The sequence below is a fragment of the Ciconia boyciana genome, chromosome 8, assembly GCF_034638445.1.
Source record: "Ciconia boyciana chromosome 8, ASM3463844v1, whole genome shotgun sequence".
Lineage (NCBI taxonomy): Eukaryota > Metazoa > Chordata > Aves > Ciconiiformes > Ciconiidae > Ciconia > Ciconia boyciana.
This window is the reverse complement of record NC_132941.1, coordinates 330,569-351,694: the sequence shown is the minus strand read 5'-3', so window position 1 is coordinate 351,694 and position 21,126 is coordinate 330,569. Positions and strand designations below refer to the sequence as shown.

The window sequence follows — 21,126 nt, the reverse complement described above, 5'->3', positions numbered from 1 at the left end:
TGCCAGAGGCAGCAGGGGTCCACACAGCCCACGGGCAGCAGCTGGCCATGGTGAGCAGGCACACCTCAGGGCCCCCAGGGGTGGCAGGGACCCCCCCGACACCCACTGCTCCCCCTAGGCCCACAGCTCCCTGTTCTGCGAGACCAGCGCCAAGGACGGCACCAATGTGGTGGAGGCTGTGCTGCACCTGGCCCGGTGAGGAGCCCTGCCTGCCGCGGCACCCAGCTCCGTGCTGCGCAGGGTGCGCCGGGCTCCGTCCTGCCAGGGCGGTGGGACCGGCTGACGCCACTGCTCCTGGCCCTGCAGGGAAGTGAAGAGGACAGTGGGCCAGAGCAAAGGCCACAGCGCTGGACTGGACCTCAGCATCCCTCCGAGGGCAGCTCCGCGCTGCTGCTGGACCTAGCGCAGGAGGCAGGCTGGCTGTGGCTTTGCATCCTCTCCACGGACAATCCCCAGCTCCAACTGTGCCCACAGAGCTGCTGCGGAGCAGGCAGCTCACCCCGCTTCAGCTCCTGCACCTGCTTGTCCCACCGGCTGCAGGAGCAGCTCAGTCCATGCGCAGGCCCAGCCGCCACCTCCCCAGCCCCAGACCCGCATCGCCTCCCTGCGACCAGCCCCGAGCCCTCCTTCCCATCCTCACTACAACCCATCCCTCGCCAGCCCAATCCTTTCCTGGCGTCGTTCCTCTGGGCTCCCAGCAGTCCCGTCCTCCCCAGGCGCGTACCCCTCGCCTCGTCTCCGAGGCTCCCTGCGTGCCCGCGGCCGCGCTGGGCTCCCACTGGCTGCTCCGACCCCCCAGGCGATGCCCACGGAGATCTCGCAGGCCGGGCCCCACCTTTGTTCCTCACCATGAAGATGCAGCTGCTCCGCACCGCAACAGCCGTGCTTGGTCCATCCCGCCTCCTCACCAGCGCCTCACGGCCACCGACGCTCCCTCCCTGCCGGGGCACGGCGGCGGTGCCCCCCCGCTCCCCAGCCCCCCCGCCCGGGCGCACGGAGGGAGAAGACGGGGCCTGCAGGGCTCCACAAGCTACTTTAATAGGAGACGGACCCGAGGCGGGCGCAGGGCGCTGCCGGGGTCCCCGGCGGGGCGGCCCGGCCCGGCCCCGGGGCTGCGCTGGGCATCCTGCCGGCGGGCGGCCCGGCCCCGGGGCGGCGGCGGCCCGGCCGCGGGCTACTTGGCGCCCTCCTTCTTCTCGTCGGCCTTCTTCTGCTTCTGCTGCATGATCTCCGAGTCCCTGCGGGAGAGCGCGACGCCGGGCTGGCCGCGGTACCGCGCCAGCACCGGGCCGGGGCCGGGGATCGGGGCGGGGGAGAGGGGTCGGCGGGGCCTGCCCGCTGCTCACCTCTGCTTGCGGGCGGCGGCCGAGAGCCCGTCGTCCCGCCGCTTGCCCTTGCCCGAGTCGCTCTGCTTCTTCAGGTTCTTCTGCCGCGCCAGTTCGCGCTGGTTCCCGCCTGCGACGGCGCGGCCGCCTCAGAACGGCCCGGCCCGGGGCCCGGCCCCGGGGCCCAGCCCCGGCCCCGCGGCCCAGCCCGCGCCCCGGCCCCGCGGTCACGGGTCACGGCGCCGCCCCCCCCCGCCCCCCAGGCCGGCCCCGGCCCGCAGGGCGGGTCACGGCACGGCACGGCACGGCACGGCACCGCTCCCCCCGGCCCGGCCGCGGCCCGCACTCACGGGTCATGGCGCCGCTGCCTCCCGCCCTCCGCTCCGCCGCCACGTCCCGCACTGCCCCCCCCGCGCCCCGCCCCGCTCCGCTCTTTAAGGGCGCGGCACGGCCAATCGCCGCGCCGAGCCCGCCCCTGCCGCCCTTCTATTGGCGCGCCGCTCCGGCTATGTCCCGCCTGATTGGCCCCGGGCTACGGCTGCCATTCTGCCGGCGGGGGCGAAAAAGCCGGAAGCTGCGGCGCAGGCGCCAGAGCCGCGCCCACGCGCAGGGGGCGGGGCAGGGCGGGGACCACGCCCCGTCATGACGCGCCGGGGGCCGTGGCCGCGGGAGCCGTGCGGAGAGCGGGGCGGGGCGGGGGGGGGCAGCGCGGGGGCGATGCGCTGCGGGGGCGGAGCAGTGCGGGGGGCGGGGCGGGGGCGGTGCCGGGGGCGGGGCGGGCGCTGTCCCCTCCCCTCGGCCCGACGCGCGGAGCCGCTGCAGCCCCGGGCCGGGCCGGGCCACCGGCGGCCCCGCAGCCTCTCCTCCATCCCCGGCGGCCGGCTCCTGCGGGAGGGCTCCGGGGCGCCGCTCAGGCCGCTCCTTCCGCCGCGGGCGGTGCCGGGGCTCTGCGGGGAGGGACCGCCGTGAGCGCCGCCCGCGCCGCCGGGGACGAACGGGCCCGGGACGGGCACCTCCCCACGACGGCCCGTCCCCGGGCGACCCGGTCCGCCGGCGCGCCTACGCGCCTACGCACCCGGGGCTCGGCGGCGGCATCGGGCCGTGGCGGGGCTCCTGGGAGGCGGCGCGGGCCGGGGGGCTCCGGCGCTTCACCAGCCGCGAGAGCTCGGCGTGGATCACCTGCGGGCGGCGGAGCGGCTGCGGCGGGCCGGGCTCCGGCGGGACCCCCGACGGTTCCGGTGCCCCCCGAGCCGGGCTCCGGCCGGACCCCCGACGGTTCCGGTGCCCCCCCCCCCCCCGAGCCGGGCTCCGGCGGGACCCCCGACGGGTCCCGGTGCCCCCCGAGCCGGGCTCCGGCGGGACCCCCGACGGTTCCGGTGCCCCCCGAGCCGGGCTCCGGCCGGACCCCCGCCCGCCCCAGCGCTCCCGGTGCCCGGCTCCTGCGGGCTCCCGCCCGCTCCGGCGCCCCAGCAGCCCCGCGCCGCGGCCGCCCCGGCCGGCCGGACCTTGCTGGCCGGGTCCAGCTCCAGGGCTCTCCTCAGGACGAGCGCGGCCTCCGCGTCCCGGCCCTGCTGCGCCAGCAGCTGCGGGGGAGAGGAGCGGGCGGGAGCGGGCGGCCGGGCCGGCGGCGGCGCGGGGCGGCGCGGGGCCGGGCTCACCTGCCCCCGCCGGAGCAGCGCCCGCCCGTCGTCCGGGCTGATGCGCAGGGCCGCCTCGCAGGCCGCCAGCGCCTCGCCCGCCCGCTGCAGCTTCAGCTCGGCGGCCGCGCAGTTGTTGAGGCACTTGACGCGCTGCTCCCGCAGCTCCTCTTCCTCCTGCGGCCCGGCCTCACCGGCGGCGGGGCCGTCGAGGGCGCGCAGGGCCAGGCGGTAGGAGCGCAGCGCCGCCGCGAAGTCGCCCCGCGCGAAGTGGAAGTTGCCCCGCTCCCTCCGCTGCGCGCCCAGGCGCAGGCGGGCGGCGGGCGGCAGCCGCTGCGGGTCGGGGCCGTCCCGCACCTCCAGCAGCGTCACCTCGAAGAGCAGCGGCGCCTCGGGCGGCACGTCGGGCTCCCTGCGGGGCACAGCGCGGCTGCCCCTGCCCGCCCGGCCCTGCCCGGCCCCCGCCCGGCCGCCCGGGTCCCCCTGCCCCGGCCGGCCCGCCCGCCCTACCTGCCCGGCCGGCCGTAGCCGTAGGGGAAGGCGGCGAGGAAGAAGGAGACCTCCCCGGGCTGCATGGTGGGGACGCCCAGCTCCAGAGCCTGCGGACGCGGGCACGGCGGGGCTGGCCGGGCGCGGCACCGGGCGGCGCTCGGCCCGCACCGCGCCCTGGCCGGGGCTTGACCTGCACGACGTCGCCGTGGCCCGGCACGAAGGTGAGCCGCGGGTCCCGCTCCACCAGCCCGCCGTCCTCCAGGGCGCCCAGCACCTTCACCGACACCTCCTGGCCCGGCCGCGGCCGCGGCCCGCCCTGCCCGTCCCGCACCACGCGCTTCCGCAGCAGCCGGTCCTCTGCGGGCGGGGGCGGCCCTGAGAGCCGCCCCGGGACCCCCGCGGCGCGGCACCCCGGCCCGGCTCTCCCCTCTCCCCGGGGCCGCCCGCGGGCGCTCACCCGTCAGGTCGCTCCAGCCGTCGGCCGCGAAGAGCGGCGCGAAGCCGCCGGGGCCCGGGGCCGCCAGCGCCTCCAGCCGCCGGTAGAAGAGCCGCTCCTCCTCGCGCACCGACGGCAGCGCGATGGCGGTGTGGGGCAGGCGGAACCGCACCCGCCTGCCCCGGCCGGGCCCCCGAGGCCGCCCCCCGGCCCCCGCCTCCCTCGCCGGGGAGCCGCCGGGCGAGGGTCCCGGCATGCCCGCCCCCGGCCCGCCTCGCCGCCCGCCGCTACCAGCCGGCCTCGGTCCGGTGCCCCCCGGGGCTCGGCGGCCGGCGCCCGCGGCGCCCAGCCCGCACCGGACGCGTCGCCGCCGGCCCCGCCGCGCCGCGACTGCCCGGGGCCGCCCGGGCCGGGGCCGCCGCCGAGCGCAGCCCGCCGCGCCGTTACCTAACGCCGGGAAGCCGCTCAGGGGATTAGCCCGGGCCGGCGGCAAAAATAGCCGGCTCAGGCCGAGCCCCGCCGCGGGGCTCCCGCCGCGCCGCCCCGCCCCGCCCCGCCGCTGCTCCCCGGAACCGGCCCGGGACCGCCCGCCCCGCCCCGCCCGCCGCGGTCCCGCACTCCGGGCCATGCCGCGGCCGCGGGCGGCTCCGGTACCGGGGCTGCGGGCCGGGCCCCGGCTCAGCCTCCTGCACGCGCGGCTGCGGGCGGCGGCGGCGGCAGGCGGGACCGGCCGGGGCTGGGGGAACCGGGGGAAGCGGGCGCGGGCGGGACTCATCGGCGCCCGCTGCTGTTGCAGGGGGCGGCGGGGCTCGTGGTCGCCTTCCAGGGCAGCCAGCGGTGAGTGGGGGGACCGGGGAACCGGGAGGACACCGGGGAAGCCAGGACGGCCGGGGAGTGGGGGGACCGGGAGGGACCGGGGGGCACCGGGGAACCCAGAGGAGGCGGGAGGGCCGAGGGGGACCGGGCAGCTCAGGGCGGCCGGGGAGCGGGTGGGGACCGAGGAACCCGGGGCGGCCGCGGCGTCGGGGGACCGGCGTCGGGGGACCGGGGAGGTCGGAGGGCCGGGCCGGGCCGGGCCCCCGCGGGCCGGGCCGGTGGCGCCGGTGGGAGCAGGGGGGGCGGGCGGGGCCGCGGGGCGGACCCGCCGGGGAACGGGCAGGCTCGGGGCGGCCGCGGCCCTGTGGGTCCGTCCCGCCGGCAGTGCCTGGCGGTGCCGGGAGGCCCCGGGACCCCCCCGCGGTTCTTCGCCTTCCCCCTCTCCCGCCGCGGCCGGGACGGGCCGCAGGGCAGCTTCGAGTGCGCCCGGCTGGCCGTGCCCCGGTGAGCCGGCCCGAGCCCGCGGCCCCGGTCGCCGGCCCTCCGGTCCCTCCGCGCTCGGGGCTGCGCCGGCGGCACCGCCGCGGGCTCAGCCCCAGCCCTGCTCCCGCCGGCGGGGCCGCGGGCACGGGCGGGGGGGGGGAGCGCTGCCCCGGGGCGCCGGCTCTCGCCAGTCGGGTTGGCGCCCGCTCTCCTCGCCGTCCCCATGGCCCCGGCTGGGCAGCCCGGTGCTGTCGGGGTCTAAAAGTCCCCGACGCCCTCCCCGAGCTCACGGCATCCTGAGCCGCCGGTGCCCGTAGGGGCACCCCGAGGGCCGGGGCAGCCGCAGCCCTGGAGACGGGGCCTTTGGAGACAGTCTGGGGACAGACTCCCTCCTCCCTCGGGGTGCCCCACCTTGCAGGGCCTTCTCTGGGCGTTGCATGGGGCCGGGGGAGCGGGCTGGGCTCGGCTGGCGGGAGGTGTTCTCTTGTCCCAGGCTAGGTCGGAGCTGGCTGGACAGCCCTGGGCAGCATCCCGGAGAAAATCACAGTCTGTGCCTGGGAGAGCACCCGCCCACCGCTGCGGGAGCGTGTGTCCTCGGCAAAGGAGCCCTGCAGCGGAGCAGCTGTTGAGCCTGATTCGGCTGTGCTTGGCTACGGTTAGTGGGGTGCCGCAGGTGGCACTGGCCCGAGTGACAGCGGGCGCTGAGCCTCCGCTCCCTGCCAGGCTGGGGTTGATGGCTGTGGGGGCCCTGCTGTTCCCCTGGGACAACAGCGCTGCCTCCTCCGGGACGAGCTGGCCCTGGGATGGGGCAGCTGCTGGTCACCGTGGCCAGGCGGCAGCTCCGCACGTCTGGGGGTCTCAGGCCACGCCAGTGAGCAGGAGGCACCAGTGGCACTGGGAGAGCTCTACAGTGTCCCTGTCCCGTCAGCTGCGGGGGGCGGCCGTGGCGGGGCACAGGGGCTTGGGGGGCTATGTGCCGGGACTGATGGGGGAGGAAAGCAGAACCTGGTGTGATTCTCCCCAGGGACTGACCCCCTTCTCTCCTGACGTGTCTGCAGGCAAAGGCGTCACAGCTCCCGAGAAGGGCGGCATGACCGGCCTGCTGGGGAAGGGCTCTGCCAGCCACGTCCGTGTCCCTACAACAGCCAGCCCCAGGGCTTCTGTTCAAAGCTGGGTTCAGCCCCCGGCCCCGTGGCCCCATCGCAAGCACGAGCTCCTGCAGCGGCTGGAGGGGATGCCAGCGGGCAGGCCTGGCAGGGCACGGCTGCTGACGGCGCTGGAGGAGGTGAGAGTGCCGGCTGTGGCGCCTGCTCGGGTGCGGGCGTGCTGCAGCGTGCCCACCTTGCTGCGCTCCCCCCAGGTTGCGGAGCTGAATCCCGCTGCCTGCTGCTACCGCCTGAAGGGGATCCTGGCAGGCCGGGCGCAGGAGGACTGGCCAGGGAACGTGGCCCAGGAGTGGCAGCAGGCTGCCCTGCTGCAGCACAGGTAGGGCAGGGGCCCTGGGGCAAGCAGCAGTGGGAGCAGCAGGGTCGGGGGTGCTGGATCACTGCTGGGGTCCGGCCATGGGCATGCTGCATTGGCTCCCGGGTATACTCTGCACCCTTCGAGCAAGACTGGACCCACTCCTCTGCTGCCCGGGCACTCGGTGTTTGGAGACACTTTCCCCAGCCTTGGTCTCTGGTCTCCGCTGTCTCTCGTGCCCCAGGAGCCGGGACTGCAGACGCTCGGCCCTGTCCTTCCTGGTGCCTCTGCAGCAGCCTCCGGAGCGTGGCTCCCGTCAGGCCACCGGCAGAAACCTTCTGGGGTGGTAAGCGCTCCTGGGCTCTGGCAGCAGAAAGCCCCTCTGTGTGCGGGTGTGGGCAGAGCCCGGTTCTGTGCAGCTGCTTCCCAAAGGCATCAGGCTGCTTCCTCTCTGTGCCTCCCTCCCAGCAAAGCCCCCCTGGCCCCCCAGCCCAACTGCTCTGGGGCTCTGGACTCTGTCCCTGCCTTGTGTCCCGGCCACAGTGCAGCAGTGGGGGGGCTGGCCCTGCTGTGACCCCCAGCACAGCCCAAAGCGCAGGGCGCGCCTGAGCACTGACGAATCGAGGGATGCAGCGGCCCTGGGCTGGTGGGGGACCCCGCAGCACCAGGTCCCGGCACAGCGGTCCAGCACGGGCCCGCAGCAGAGTGAGTTTGTCTTTCAGAAGTGCCTGGCACCGCTGGATTTCTCAGATCCAAGGGCCAGCAAGAGGTCCCGGGCCACAGCATCTGGCCCTGGCTTGTGAGAGAGGCACTGGAGCTGCCTGCAGATGCCCAGCACACGGCACCCGGGAGCACAGGGCCAGCAGCAAGCTGGGCCTCTGCCCCCCAGCAGCCATGCCGGGAGCTGGAGAGCGAGGAGGCGGCAGGCGATGACTGGGAGGAGAGTGCCCGGAGCAGCACCCCTCTGCCCCCAGAGGTGAGGGGCTGCCTGGGGAGGGGGGCCAGGGACGCAGCCCTGGGGTGCACGGCCCTGCCAGCTCATGCAGCAGAAGCTGCACCGGACCCCGGGGTGCCCTGGGAGGAGGCGGGTGGCCCGAAACAGGACTCCTGGCAAGCAGAGAGGCTCTGGCACAGAGGCCAAGGCAAACATGGGGACGGTGCAAGCCTGGGTGAACGGCCCGGCCTCATGGCCCGGGGCCGTCGCTGCCGCAGCCGCATGGCCGAGGAGGGCAGACGCTGTCCCCCTGCGCACCGCTGTCCCCCGGGGCTCCCTGAAAGGCCCCTGGGATCTCCCCGGTGGGCCAGGGGCTCTATGCCCACCAAGCCGCGCGACTGCAAGCTCAGCTTTGGGGAAGGGGCCTTCCAGCGAGCCCAGGGGTAGGGCAGATACTGGCTGAGGTGGAGGAGAGGAGCTTTAACCCTCATGATCTTCTGCTCCTTGCCCGATGCCAGGTCCCAGGCTCGCAGCTCCTCCTTAGCAGAGATCCTGGATTACTCGTGGTAAGAGAGCTTGGCACTCGCTGCCACGGGGCTCCCCGTTGCGTAGCGTACTTTGGCCCAGCCCCACAGCATGGGGCGGGCTGAGAGGGGCTACCTGCCTCGGCGGCAGCAGAAAGGGCTGCAAGCCAGGCACAGCCCAGGCACAGCCCTGCATGCTCGCCGCCCCTCGTGCCAAGGGCCTCAGCAAGACGACGCAGCACTGCCAGCCCCCCGCCGCACCAAGAGCAAGGGCTCTGCTCTGCTGCAGAGGCCGTACAGGCCCAGGGAGAACAAGCTTCTCCCGGTTGCGGCAGGAAACACCCTACCCTCTGCTCAGCAGAGCGGCGCAGAGCTTACGAGGCAGCGTTTAGTGCAGACTACACGAGTGCTGCTGTGTGCACGCGCGCAGTGGTGACATGAGCCAGGAGTTCATTCAACTGGGAGCCAAAATGAAGATGTTGAAACAAGGAAGGGAGGAACGCAAGGCAAGTGGGAGGCCTGGGACATGGTGGCACGATACAGCCATGCTCCGGTTCCGCTCACCCACTTCTTTTGGTTTCAGGCACTTGAAGCTACAATTTTGCATGAGTACAGCCACTTCAGGGTGAGGCTGGCTGCAGAGCAGGGACTGGGTTCCCTCCCAGGGCTGACGTGTATATATTTTATTTTTTTTCTCTTCAGACTTATCCTAGCTACCAGCAGAAGAATCACTGTGAATACCTCCACCAGAAGCTGTCTCACATCAAAAGCCCGATTCTACAGTTTGAAGGAAGTGGGAGCTCCCAGGCAAACCGCTGCTGCAGTTCTTTTCTTCTTGCTTAGCAGGACCTGTCCCTGAAGTGGTGGAGGAAGCAGATCACTGAGGGTGCGTTAGATGAAAGGTGAGGTTCAGGAATGTCCCACTGCCATCAGTGCATCTTTCCTCAGATGTCCGTTTCTCCTCGACTGAAGCCTCGTTAGCTTCAGTTTAACTGCAGCAGCCAGTAAGGGGTTTAACCTGCGCAGCCACCAGCACTCCCCAGCACGACGCCCTTTCTCACATCCTTTGTCCCTCTCGCCAGAAAGCTTCACCGCTTCGACCAAGCCTGTGCTTACTTCACCCCTGCTGGTCCGGGCACCGGCACCGACGCTTACCAAGAGAGGGGCTCTGGGCCAAACCCACTGAAGAACTTACCTCGTGCTTAGTGCCAGCTGCCACCAGGTCTGAAGTCACCGACTAGGAGCAAAGCGAGGATCAGAAAAGCTTCCCCTGGCTCTCCCTTGCCTGACGCAGGGCAGTACCCTGTCCATTAGGGAAGCGGTGCTCCGTTCGGTTTTACAGAAGGTAGTCGTCAGCAGTCAGAAGTAGGGCCTGTTGTACTCCCCCGGTCCCTGCACTAGCGTCTGAAGCCTGCAGCCAGCTGCAGGGGTCCTGCCAGCTTGAGGTGCAAGGACCACTCAGTGTCACACACGTACTCCCCCTGCCCCCAAGGTGCCTTGACGTCTGTTCTGGGAGACGGAGCACCCGATAGCCAGCAGCAGAGCACAGGAGGCAGATGTGGCTTAAGACACTGATGTAGCTGGGGAAGAAATTCTTGTACTGCATAGCTGCTGTAGACAGAGAACCATGTGCTAAGCGTCGTATGATCTACTGTACCTGGAGAATTCCAGCAGCATTAAATGATCAGTAACAGCCGTCGGAGCTGTGGAGGAGGAATCCACAGAGAAAGCAAGCACTGGCTTTTACCATGGTAACTGCTGCAACACAGCAGTGCCTCGAGTCTGCTGATCCTCACTTCAACTCACACGCAGCCTGAGAAACTCAGAGCGCCCGGAACAGCCCACCTCTCTTCACCCACCATCTCACTCCTGACCTTCCTAGTCAGCACATTCTGGGCCAAAGGCAGGCAGGACTGCCTGTACCCCGAGATGGTCAGTCACAGCCCACACCATCCGACTGCAGCACAGGATCCTATTCCTCTCACTCCTGAGGAGAAAGCCACAGCTACCAGCCTACTTTCTACCAAGAGAAGTAATGATCTTACAATTAACTGGTCTTAACCACACACGAGCCACAGACAAGCCTACTGGCTGTGAGAAACAGCCTCAGCGCTGGCCCGACCTATGTTTGGGTAGACTATGTAGTTAGTAGCCCTCCTCCCCTACACTTCACTACTTTTGCACCAGCTTAAAAGCTAATTTGTTGCTGCTGTTTGTGTGCTGCTGAGCAAGCCCCATGCTAGACTGCTCTGTATGCCTGCACTTGTCTAGATCCACCAGTCACATTAAGTACTACATACCTCTAAACTCGCTGAGGCGGCACTACTACCCTATCAGGCAGCATGCAGACAGCAAAAGCATTTGTGACCGGAGTCCCTAAGCCCAAAATCTGCATAAATATAGTACCTGAAGCACACCACATTGGGACAGTTGCTGCTACTATGTTCTAGAAGGATTCTCATTAGCCGAGGAAGGAGAACAGGCTAAAGGCCGAGCTTAATATCTAGAAACAGACTTCTAAAGGCTCGCTGAAGGAAACTAGGCTCTCAGTAGGGAGTTGCTGCCTACAGAGAGCAGGATCCTGGTGTTAGGTTTGACAGGTCTCCATAGGACAGGGACACTTGGTCTTAAGGGGGTCATTTTATTGTTTCACCTCTCCAAATGTACAAAAAAAATTAGAAAATAACCCTATCCCCCACCCCCTCCCAAACGACAAAACAAACCAGTCTGGGGAGCCCCACAACAGTGCAGCTAAGAGATGGCTGGAAATTAAACAGAACTGATACAGCAGCTGGGTCCCCTCCGCCCACACGGTCACTGGCTCTCCACAACCCAGAACTGGCCCCAGTCTGCCCAGTGCTTCCCCAATTCACACAGAGCTCATCCTGACAAGATGGCGAGTGGGTACTTTACAAATCCTCCTTCACCTTCTTCTTGGATTTCTTGGTTTTATCTTCCTCCTGCAGCACGGGAGTGTTGGTTGCCTCCCGCTTCAAGTAGCTAATGAAGTCACTCACTTCTCTGCCACCCTGCAGAAAGCACAAGACAGTAAGGCAGTGCCTGTGCTCCCTGTGGGATTCCCCTTCGCTAGAGGCAGAGTTCAAGCGCCAGGCAGGAGACCAAAGGGACTGCAAGCAGAGCCCTCCCCCGTGGGTCTGCACCATGCGGCAGAACGTTCCCAGCAGGTACCACCGGGTGCGTTCCCAGAGTAACTAATGGGACAGAGTGCCACCCGCAACCCCGGAGAGGCTCGGCATTATTTGGACACCTGGATGCTACTTCACTTCTTTACAAAGCAGCAAAGGACTCACCTCATACTTCTTTGGACTCTGCTTCTTGCCAGCTGGAGCAAAATAGATGGTGGGGAAGCTGGGGAGAGAGAAGAGACATCTGAGCTCCTAGCGTGCTCTGTTTTCTTTCAGGCCAGCAGGCTAGCCCTCACTGAAGGGACTCGCACCCCGCATTCCTCTGGTTTAATGTGGTAACAGCTTCAGCAGCTCTAAAGCCAGCAGGTGTGGCCTCCAAAAGCCTGGCCATGTCCCCAGAGTTGGCTGAGCGCAACTATGTCCAAGTCTGCTAGCTAAACTGTTTTCAGAAAAGCAAGCCTGGCAGTTTTTACACTGCCAAGAACGGAATCGCAGCTGATTCAAAAGCAGAGGAAGGGGTTCAGCAAGACAGGCCTCCAGGCATAGCCAGGACACCAGAATCCCAGAGAAGCAAGGCAGATGAACGTCCTTTGTTTTCACTCTTGATTTCTTCACTCTAAGTAAATGCCTAGCAATCGCATGCCAATCGCCTCCCCCGCCCATCCTCCCCAGGAGACGCTTTCAGCTCTTCTGTTGTGGTTGCTGGTCAGGGACAGAAGCCTGAACTCATCCACTCACATGGTGGTGTAACAACAGTAAGACCTACCCTCTGACTTCATATGGAGAAGGCACATCATTGGCTGTAGCATCCATTTTGGCAATGACGATATTGGGGTCTTTACTGAGCTGTTGGTAGAAAGAGCTTATTAGTAACCAATCCATAGTAGTTAACAGCAGGAACTCACCCATCATCATCATCCAAGATAGCGATGTCAGAGGACAGTGCACATTGTATGCTAAAAGGTGAGCAAGTTTCTTCTGAGCCATTTTCTTCTGCCTCAACAGGGGCACAGGGAACAAAGTCCCTCTCCAGTCAGCTGTATGCAGCACACATCTCCCAGTGGTACCTGCTGAATTGGTCTGGTATAACTTCTGGAGAACGCTTACCCCAGAGCAACTGCTTACCTTCAACCCTAGAAAGTGAGCTGTGAGGATATGCAGTGCTCAGGAAGGAGGGGTGCCTGACGGCCAAATAGCAAAAGGCTGGTCAGGTCTGGGAGAACAGACTTATTTACTCCACTCATGAAAGTGTGCAGGGCAGCGTTATCCCTCACCAGATGGGAGACTATAATTGTGCAGAGGGAAAAGACCCAAAAAGGAACTTTGCCAGTTGAGGCCAGTCATTGAATCAGAGAATATTTGTGTGCCACAGCAAAGGGCACAGGCCAAACCTACTAGTGCGGCTGCTACCACGCTCCAGCTCCTCCTAATGTACTTCTGCATTCACAGGAGATGCCAAAACTCATAATCCTCAGGAAGGCACAATTATTCCCCATTACCATAAAGGCTAGACAGACAGAACCTGCAGGATTGTTTAGTGCTGCAAAATTCTAGTTTGCGTTTGCAACAGAGTCCCAGACCTACCTTCTCCCCCAGTTCTTTGTATTTGGGCTCCAGATTCTTGCAGTGGCCACACCAGGGTGCATAAAACTCTATCAGGACATCTTTGTCTTCTGCATTAACAATTTCATCAAAGTTCTCAGCAACCACCACCTGGTAATGTTTGATCATACAAGTTAGTTTTTTCTCACTCGAGAGTGAGGCTATAACATGACATGCTCTGCACACTCTGCCCAAGAAAGCCTGGCCCTCCCACAGCAAGCAGGAAGAGTCACGCTGCACCTACACAGCAAGCAGCAAAATGACCAAACACACAACTCTTCACCAAGTTATAACATCCTCAACTTGCAGGTAAAAACCTGTCATAAGGTACCAGCACTACCTGCAAGTGAGGTTTGCATCTGGTATCCTCACAGGAGGAGGACAAAATCATTTATTTTTAATCCCAGAAAGTTCCAGGCTGAAGAATCAGTTTAGCAAGACTGGCTGAGGCCATCCCCATCCACACACAAACAAGCAGTGACTTCCACTCCCTTATAAGGCCCTCAGCATAAAGCCAGGCCATGGAACGCTGTCATCAGGGCAGGATCTACTGGGAGGGATGAAAGGTAGGAGTTATACGACACCCCCCTCCCCCAGTGACGAGATGAACACTAACTCCTTAGAAATAGCGCAGTCACAACCAACTTGAAAGCCATGCCATGAGGGAGCACAAGCCAAGACAGCAGGTCTTCGCACGATCCCTGTAAGTTTGGACGACGCTGCACTTGTAGAGCACATCACCAGTGTGCTCAAGCAGCAGTTACTACGCTAAGAACAAAACGGAATCAAAACTGCAAGCTGCATTTCTCCCTTGACTCAGGAAACTGCAGTACAACGAGGGAGTGAATTCTTCTTCCATCTGTCACAGCAGAGGCTTCTCAAGATGCCACAACGCAGCACTCGTAGCATGGGACATTGGCATATGACTAGAAGCCGCTGCTGAACAGTGTTTCTTCATCCACTGGTAGCTGCTGCTACGCTTGATACGGCACTCACCTTCACAGGGCCATCATTGCTTTCAGGGACAGGCTCTGATTTCAGATACTTTTTCAAGTTTCCATCGAAGTAATCTTGCAGGAATCTCTCCAGAGCCTTTCCATCACGGCTGAAAGTGAAGTGACATTTTACAGCCATCATCAGACATACAGAATGAGAGGGGAAAACTTTCGAGGCTGATTTAAGCTCCTTCCACCCACAGAACAGATGCCACCTGCCTCTCCCAGGGTACCAGTCTGCAGCTGCCTTAGAAGACCCCAGAACAAGTGCAAAAGTTGCCCTCAAGAGCTTTGACAGGAGGCTGGATGCACACCCTGTACCAAGTGTTAGGCCTTCCAGCACTCTTAAGTTTCTTTTTTCAAGAAACAAGGTACAACTATTTCCTGTGCCCTTTAATGCATCTTAGTTCCTAACCAGACACTTAAGTATCTTGAATGAGATTATCTACCTTTGTATAACAGGAGGGGCTGCAAGCTCTCTAGAGGGCAGGAAAACACACGAGTAGGAGCCATTTTGACCCAGCAATCATTTCTTCCAGCTGGAAGATCCAGCTTTCCTGTTACCTCCAAGCTAAGAAATATGATCTGGTCAAAGACCCCCAGACCAAAGTCCATCAAGTGAGAGGCAACACTGCCAAGTTCAAAAACTTACGAGAATTCTTCCTGCATGACGTATTTATCTCCTTTAGCAGTTCTGATGGCAACAACTGGAGCCTCACCCACGCTGCTGTCTAGACCAAACTCTGAAAGCTCATGGCCAAAGGTTTTCCGACTAGCGACAGCGAAAGACAGTTTGTGGCCAGCATCTAAGAACTTCTTTGCAATCATCATAACTCTGAGGGAAAAAACAAAAGCCACAAAACACAAAGCATGATTCCTTGGAAAATTATCTTCCACATGACATAACAGCCTTCAAGGTGAAGTGCACACTGGACAAGGAATTCAATGGCGTGATGTGTTCTGCATAGGCAAGTCCTAGAGAAACGGTGTTGAGAAGCAGAGGAGTAAGCTTGTGTCTATTGCGAATGAGGCCTGTGCAAGTGTTGTGTGCATTCATCCTCCACCCATCAGCGTGACCACCAGGGTCTCAGGCACTGGGGGAAGGACAGAATCCCACACAACACCAGTAAGGAAGTTCATGCTTAAGGTCTGCGGACTAGGGATCCAAAAGCAAGCAGGTGGGGTTTCAAAGGATACACACTGCATGCTTTGGGCTCTGCAGGTAGCAGCCACCCCAATAGTTCTGACTAGAGACTCAGCTGGAAGCTTCCTCGGAGAGAAGAATTCACGTACGAACAATAGGAGAAGCTTTGTCACCTGGGCTATGGAACAGCACCGATGCGGGGAACAAGCGAGAGAAGCCAATTACCCCGCACCGCTGCATACCTGTTGCGCCAATAGTTGGAGCCCTTCGCGTTCTTCTCATAGTCCACGTCATAGTATGCCACCAACAAGTCCTTCCCCTGGATCAAGTCTTTGTTGTCTTCAGTCATGTGTGGACAGATGCCAAAGCTATCAACGAGACAGATGTTAGCAGCTTCAGTTTCACTGCCCAGAACCCCTCCCCTCCCAGGAACGGCCTTGATGCAGCACACTCTTGTTTCCCACCCAAGAACGTTAAATGCCAGTAATCAATAAGACCTAAGTAACTCACATGTTCTCCTGGATAAATTTCTTGATCTTTCCACTGGTGATTTTGTCTTCTGTGTACTTGACAGAGCTGTCCTCAAACTTATTCATCAAGCGTGGAGGACGGAATAAGACTATACCCCTGAGGGGAAGCAGGTATCGTGAATTAGTTTAAAGTATCCCTGGGTTTCCAAGGATGGCAGCTAGATGAGGTAAGAACCCAATCTGCAGTGACTACCCCCATTCACTCTTCATAGCTTCAACAAGACTGTCTGGTTTCTTGGTGGCACAGCTGTATTAGATCGACCTGTCAGACCCTTCTCCATTATTCAGACGGGCCACAACGAGAAACAAAAAAACCCCACCATAACAAGCAACACGGAAGCAAAACACCTCTGTTGAGATACTTCCTATCCGGAGGCAGACACTAACTCTCCAGAGCCTGCAACCATTTGCACCTTTCTACCTCAATTCCAAAGAGATTTAAAAATTGCCACTGGCAGCTGGGGAAGAAACAAGACCTTAAGCTATGTTCAGAACATGAATCCAGTTAACAACTGGAATCCATGCATTTGTTCCAGATGTCTCAATAACAAGAAATCCTTGTGTTAAACAACTTACTCTCCATCTTCCTCATACTTCTGCACCAATTGGTCCTCACTGGTATGTGCAAAACGGTAGTTATCTCTTAGGTTATTGGCGGCTTTCATGAATTCTGAATACGCATCACCAGATGCATCTCCAAAGAAGCCTGCAGCAGAAAGACAGATGGTGACACCAAACCGGCTCAGCAGCAGTCACTCTGCAGCCCTCATCATTGATCTCTACAATGCACTGAAAGATCAAGTCCTCCAATGCATGTTCTGGCCTTCATCTTTGACAGCTTCTCTCCCATTTTTATTGGAAGCTTTCCACATTCCCTCCTTTCCACCAGCAGAAAGTTACTAAGAGCCTGCCCAACTTAGTCATTCAGCCAAAAGGCAGTTGTCCTCTGAGCATTAAGATATCCGTGTGTAACCATGTGACACTACTAGCGACGATAACTGCCAATGGTACTTAATACAAGTAAGTTTGGGAATGCTGATCAATACTCATCCAGTTACACTTGTAACGTGGCACCTGATCCGCACAAAGGACAGCTGCTATTACCACTTGTAAGCCATGATCGAATCATGCGATGTTGGCAGACGGCCAGCGTCAGGAGATAGCACCCGAAGGTACTTTCTAGCAATCCAAAGGTGCCTGCTGCCAGACAGCCAAAAGAGCAACAAACTTTAAAAAATATACACTATAGTGCCAGGAGGTCTGACAGACAAGTCAAAGAATCACAGGGGGGAAAAAAAAAAAAATATTAAAAAAAAAGGTTGGAAGGAATCCCCAGAGGTCACCGAGTCCAACCTCCTGCTTAAAAGTCAGATCAGGTTGCTCAGAGCTTTGTCCAACTGAGTTTTGAAAGTCTCCCAGACTGAATGTTTCGAAATCCCTCTGGGCACACGTTCCACTGCTTTATCATTCTCGTTATGAAAAAGTTTTTTGCTCATGTCCATCTGGAATTTCTCTTGCCACAGCTTGTGATACTGTCTCTTATCCTTTCACAGTATATCCCCAAGACATCTCCCAGAGCCAAGCGTCCACTCATTTCAGTGCTGCACTGCATCTACTCACCCACTACAGAAGCATCTTTATCACCAATGAATTTCTCAAAATCAGCCACAGAATTGAGAGCCACCGAAGCAGGTCCCGCCTGTTTCTTGAGATGACTGACAATCCCATCTTAAAATAAAAGTGAAACGATTAAAGGGATCAATACAAAGTTCCACAAGACATTTTTCAAGCTTCCTAAAACAAGTGTTGTTTCTGCAGGATCCATACACATCATATTTATTGTATGGGAGAGGTGAATTGAAGAAACACTATCACCAACTTCACATAGGAACTTTCTCGTGTTTTCCAGATACTGCACATCAAGGGTACTAGGATTTAAAGATAATGTGGAAACCTTCACCTTTAAAAGAGAGCTTTAAGGGATACTAAACCTCCAGGGCTCTGCCAGCACAAAGAGTTCTGGCAAGGGCAAGGGGGGGTGGGGGTGGGGTGTGTGTGTAGGTGGGAACCTTCTTTGTATCCCTCAACACATGTGACATCCCTGACACAAGTCTATCATATGTGGGTCTGCCTTCCAGCACCATTTCAACAAGCCAGACGCTTGCCGATGAGCTCTTACCTGCTGTCCTGGGCCCATCATAGGTTCCTGCCTCTTCTCCATCTCGAAAAATCTTTAAGGTGGGATATCCACTGACTCCATACTTATTACAGGTGTTTGAGTTTGCGGTACAGTCAACCTAAAGGAAGAGGAACATTGCTACTCAGTGACCTAGCCACCTGTATGCACGAAAGAAAGCGGCTGGATTCCTTTCACAAAAAGCGTAAGGATTTTAAAGTGTCTACAAGACCAAAAGCTGGAGAGTCAAGACTGGGGAAGGAGGTAGCATGGGTGTAATGACAGGCCCAGGAAAGTATTTGAGGAAATACTGGAAAGATTAAGTAGTTGCAAGTTTCTCCAAACTACACAGAGAAGAATACTAGAAAGGGTAGATTTTTGTAATCAATGACAGGCTTAACAGGAATCAACTCTTCTCAGCACCTTATCAGTCCTGAAGTTCCTACAACGCCTGAAGAAAACAGGCTGACCTCAACTGACAAGGAGGCCACGCTGTCAAGAGCCCATGCCACTTCCCAGAAAGGAAGAGGAAGACCCTGATTTGAGAAAACCATACAAGTTTTCCAGTGGAAAAGAAAGCTCTTGGCCAGCGACCCTTATTTCCTAAGTCAAGGGACAACACCATGAAGCACAGTACCACGCTAGTTCTCAGATTAGATTAAACAGCTCAAAGAAGGCTCCTTCCGCCCGGTTCGGGCGAGCCCTCTTGTACCCGCTCGTACACACCCATTTGATGCTCTGCACACCACCTGAGCGGCAGCAGCCCTCGCAGGGTTCAGCTTCCAGATCGTTCCCTGGCGCCTAAATCTTCAAAGAGATGAAGCCCGTCAGAGCTCTCCAGAGCCCCGTGGAGGCCCGATGCGGGCACCGGCGGGCGCCGTGAGCGGGCTGCCACAGCGAAGCTGTTACCGGACCGAAGTCTGTCCGTGAGCCACCCCCGGGACGGCACCGCCCCCGGGAAGAGCCGGTGCCGCAAGTCCTCACCTTCACGAGCGGCACGATCCCCTTCAGCCTGGTCGCCGCCGACTCGTACTCCGGCGCCAGCCGCTTGCAGTGCCCGCACCTGGGAGGATGGGGGGGGGGGTGGGGTGTTAGGCCGGCCCGGAGCGCCCCGGCCCGCCCCTGCCCCTTCCCCGCCCCGGCCCTGCCCCCCCGCCCGCCAGGCGCCCCGCAGGGCCCCGCTCCGCCGCTCCCGCCCGCCCCAGGCGGCCCCTCACCAGGGCGCGAAGAACTCCACGAGCACCAGCCCCGGGCGCTCGGCCAGGCCGCTCTCGAAGTCGGCATCGCTGAGCTCCACCACGTCGGAGGCGCGGGCGGCGAGGGCGAAGAGCGGGAGCAGCAGCAGCGCGGCGGGCAGCGGCCGCGGCCGGGGCCGGGGCGCGGACATGGCGGGCGGGGCGGCGCGGCGCGGCGCGGGGCTCCCTCCTCGGCGGCGGCGGCGGCTGAAGAGGCGCCGGGGGCCGCAGGCCGGAAGTCCCGCCCCCCCCAGCCGGATCTGCCGTGTGGCAGCTCTCCGTTGGGCGCCGTGCCCCGCGTCACGCCAGCCCCGGCCAATGGGCTGCCGACAAGGCTGGGCGGGGCCAGCTGCGGCGAGCCCGCCTCTCCCTTCCCCGGCCGCCGGCGCTCGGGCCGCAGCGGGGCGGGGGCAGCGGCAGCGGCAGCGACCGGGGTCGGCGGGGCCGGGCTCCTCGGGCTGCGCCGGGCCCTGAGCCGGGCGCCGACCGCTCCCGGGCGGTGCGGTCCGGTCCGGCCCGGCCCGGCCGCGCCGCGCCGCGCTCAGCCCCGTCCCCAAGCCACGGCGTGGCCCTGGGCTCCCTCCCGCCGCCCGGCCCCGTCCCAGCCTCCAGCCCCGAGTCCCGCCGCAGCGGGTACCTCTGTCGCGCCGGGTGCGGGGCCTGCCCCTGCCGGGCCTGCTGCCACGGCGGGAGGCGCAGCCTCCCCGGGAGCTGCGCGGTGCCGGTCCCCGGGGGATTTCAGTCGTTTAATCGCTGTGCGCGGGTGAGACGCCCACCCAGCCCGCGGCCATCGCGTGGGCAAAGGCACCGCCAGCCTGTGAGCAACACGGGCCCGTGACGCCGAGCGCCTTCTCTCAGCCCGGAGCTCCCCACGGGCCGGCGTCCAGCAGAGCAGCGCCCAGCCCCGTCCGTGTCCCCCCCCCCAGGGCTGCGGCCCTGCGGCAGCTCCGCCCGCCCCCCGCCGGCACCGCTCCGCCGCGCGGGAGACCGGCGCGGCCCTGGCTGCCGGCGCTTGCGTGCTCCCGGCCCAACCCGGGGTCGGGTCTCCCCCGCTTCATCGTGGCGGCCTGCGTTTGCAGCTGCCGCTGCTCGGCTGCACGCCCAGAGTTCCCCCCTCGCTGTTGGGAATACCTGCCGGGGGGCTCGGCCTGGCCGCGGGCACGCCCTGCAGCTGCCGCCGTGCCCTGGTAGCACCGCGGGCCTCTGCCGTTCCCGCACCAGGAAGGCAGCTGCAGAGCCGCACGCATCTGCCCGCTGTTAACCGTCTCGTTTGCGGGGATGCATGCAGCGGTTCCAAGTCCGTGCTGCTGCATCCTTTCTCCAAAAGCACGGGAGGAATTACAGCTCCCCAAACACCCCCAGGAGTGGGAAAAAGCTCTAGAGATAGTGCTTCAAACTGCAGGGCCAAAACCCCCGATCTTCCCTGTTACAGAGACAAAGTAATCACCTGGGGGGGGTTTTGCCTCGCAGAAATTGCTACTAAAAGATCCCAAACCAGACCAGGCTAGCAGAAGTTTAGGAAGGTGAAGACAAGAAGAACCAAGGGGGAAATATTTGATGAGCTCATGGTGTCCTGAGAAACACAGAGGGTGAGCTGGGAACAAAGGACAGGAAACAAGGGGACAGTGGTGCCAAGTACACGGCACTACAGGGATGCACAGCAGTGACACTGGAGCTGATGGGGCACCGGCGGTGGGTGGGAAAGGACTGGTAGCATCACCCAGCCGGTTACAGAAATGGAAAGAGATGCACAAGCAGCTCCCGCAGGTGACGAACCAGCACAGGCGGTGGAGGGAAGACTGCTCCTTTGTAACTGCTCATGCCTCGCTAGAGCATCATTGTGCTCCCACACCCGGACCCCGGGACACCTCCCATTGGAGATGCCCACCCCGTGTCCAGTGGGCTGCAAAGCTGGAGCCGGGGGAGCTGAGCCGCTAGCGTGGAAGGGAACAGCTGCCCGGTGGCGGCCCATCAGATGTGCACAAGCCGGGGCTCGCAGCACTGTCAGTACCACAGCACAGAGCCTGTGCACACTCGTCCTATCGCTTGTTACCTGGGAGAAGAGACCGACCCCACCTCTCTACACCCTCCTTTCAGGCAGCTGTAGAGAGCCATGAGGTCTCCCCTCAGCTTCCTTTTCCCCAGGCTAAGAGACTCTGCCTCTCCAGACCTCATCGCTCTCTACAGCTC

At 62.5% G+C, this 21,126-nt stretch overlaps 3 protein-coding genes across 3 annotated transcripts; all 3 read right to left on the bottom strand.

Annotated features, from left to right (window-relative positions):
- Positions 1–1,022: 1,022 nt before the first annotated feature.
- SERF2 (small EDRK-rich factor 2) lies at positions 1,023–1,757 on the bottom strand. Its single transcript, XM_072870193.1, has 3 exons — positions 1,676–1,757; positions 1,347–1,455; positions 1,023–1,238 (listed from the first exon to the last, which is right to left on the bottom strand). Exons 1-3 carry the CDS (start codon positions 1,680–1,682, stop codon positions 1,175–1,177), a joined length of 180 nt encoding a protein of 59 aa, XP_072726294.1. The 5' UTR covers positions 1,683–1,757; the 3' UTR covers positions 1,023–1,174.
- A 324-nt stretch (positions 1,758–2,081) lies between these two features.
- On the bottom strand, positions 2,082–4,147 carry LOC140655746 (peptidyl-prolyl cis-trans isomerase FKBP8-like). Its single transcript, XM_072870588.1, is given in 5 exon segments — positions 2,082–2,504; positions 2,831–3,374; positions 3,473–3,570; positions 3,573–3,811; positions 3,912–4,147. Coding segments are annotated over 5 exon segments (1,236 nt in total). The 5' UTR covers position 4,147; the 3' UTR covers positions 2,082–2,384.
- Positions 4,148–10,729: 6,582 nt separating this feature from the next.
- On the bottom strand, positions 10,730–19,161 carry PDIA3 (protein disulfide isomerase family A member 3). The gene is made up of 13 exons (XM_072870781.1): positions 18,919–19,161; positions 18,686–18,764; positions 17,705–17,822; positions 17,146–17,253; positions 16,102–16,231; positions 15,506–15,622; positions 15,238–15,363; positions 14,504–14,686; positions 13,853–13,961; positions 12,839–12,967; positions 12,021–12,100; positions 11,420–11,477; positions 10,730–11,137 (listed from the first exon to the last, which is right to left on the bottom strand). The coding sequence occupies exons 1-13, from the start codon at positions 19,086–19,088 to the stop codon at positions 11,018–11,020; spliced, it is 1,527 nt and encodes a 508-aa protein (XP_072726882.1). The 5' UTR covers positions 19,089–19,161; the 3' UTR covers positions 10,730–11,017.
- Between the last annotated feature and the right edge of the window lie 1,965 nt (positions 19,162–21,126).

What these genes read in the sequence shown, in the direction of transcription:
- SERF2 (XM_072870193.1), bottom strand. An exon ending in GCCGCCGCCCGCAAGCAGAG is followed by an intron (nt 1,239 to 1,346) that starts GTGAGCAGCGGG and finishes GCTCTCCCGCAG; the next exon opens with GGACTCGGAGATCATGCAGC.
- PDIA3 (XM_072870781.1), bottom strand. Translation starts at nt 19,088, where the DNA reads ATGTCCGCGCCCCGGCCCCGGCCGCGGCCGCTGCCCGCCGCGCTGCTG. An exon ending in TAAAGATGCTTCTGTAGTGG is followed by an intron (nt 16,232 to 17,145) that starts GTGAGTAGATGC and finishes TTTCTGCTGCAG; the next exon opens with GCTTCTTTGGAGATGCATCT. An exon ending in ACAAAGAACTGGGGGAGAAG is followed by an intron (nt 12,101 to 12,838) that starts GTAGGTCTGGGA and finishes TTCTACCAACAG; the next exon opens with CTCAGTAAAGACCCCAATAT.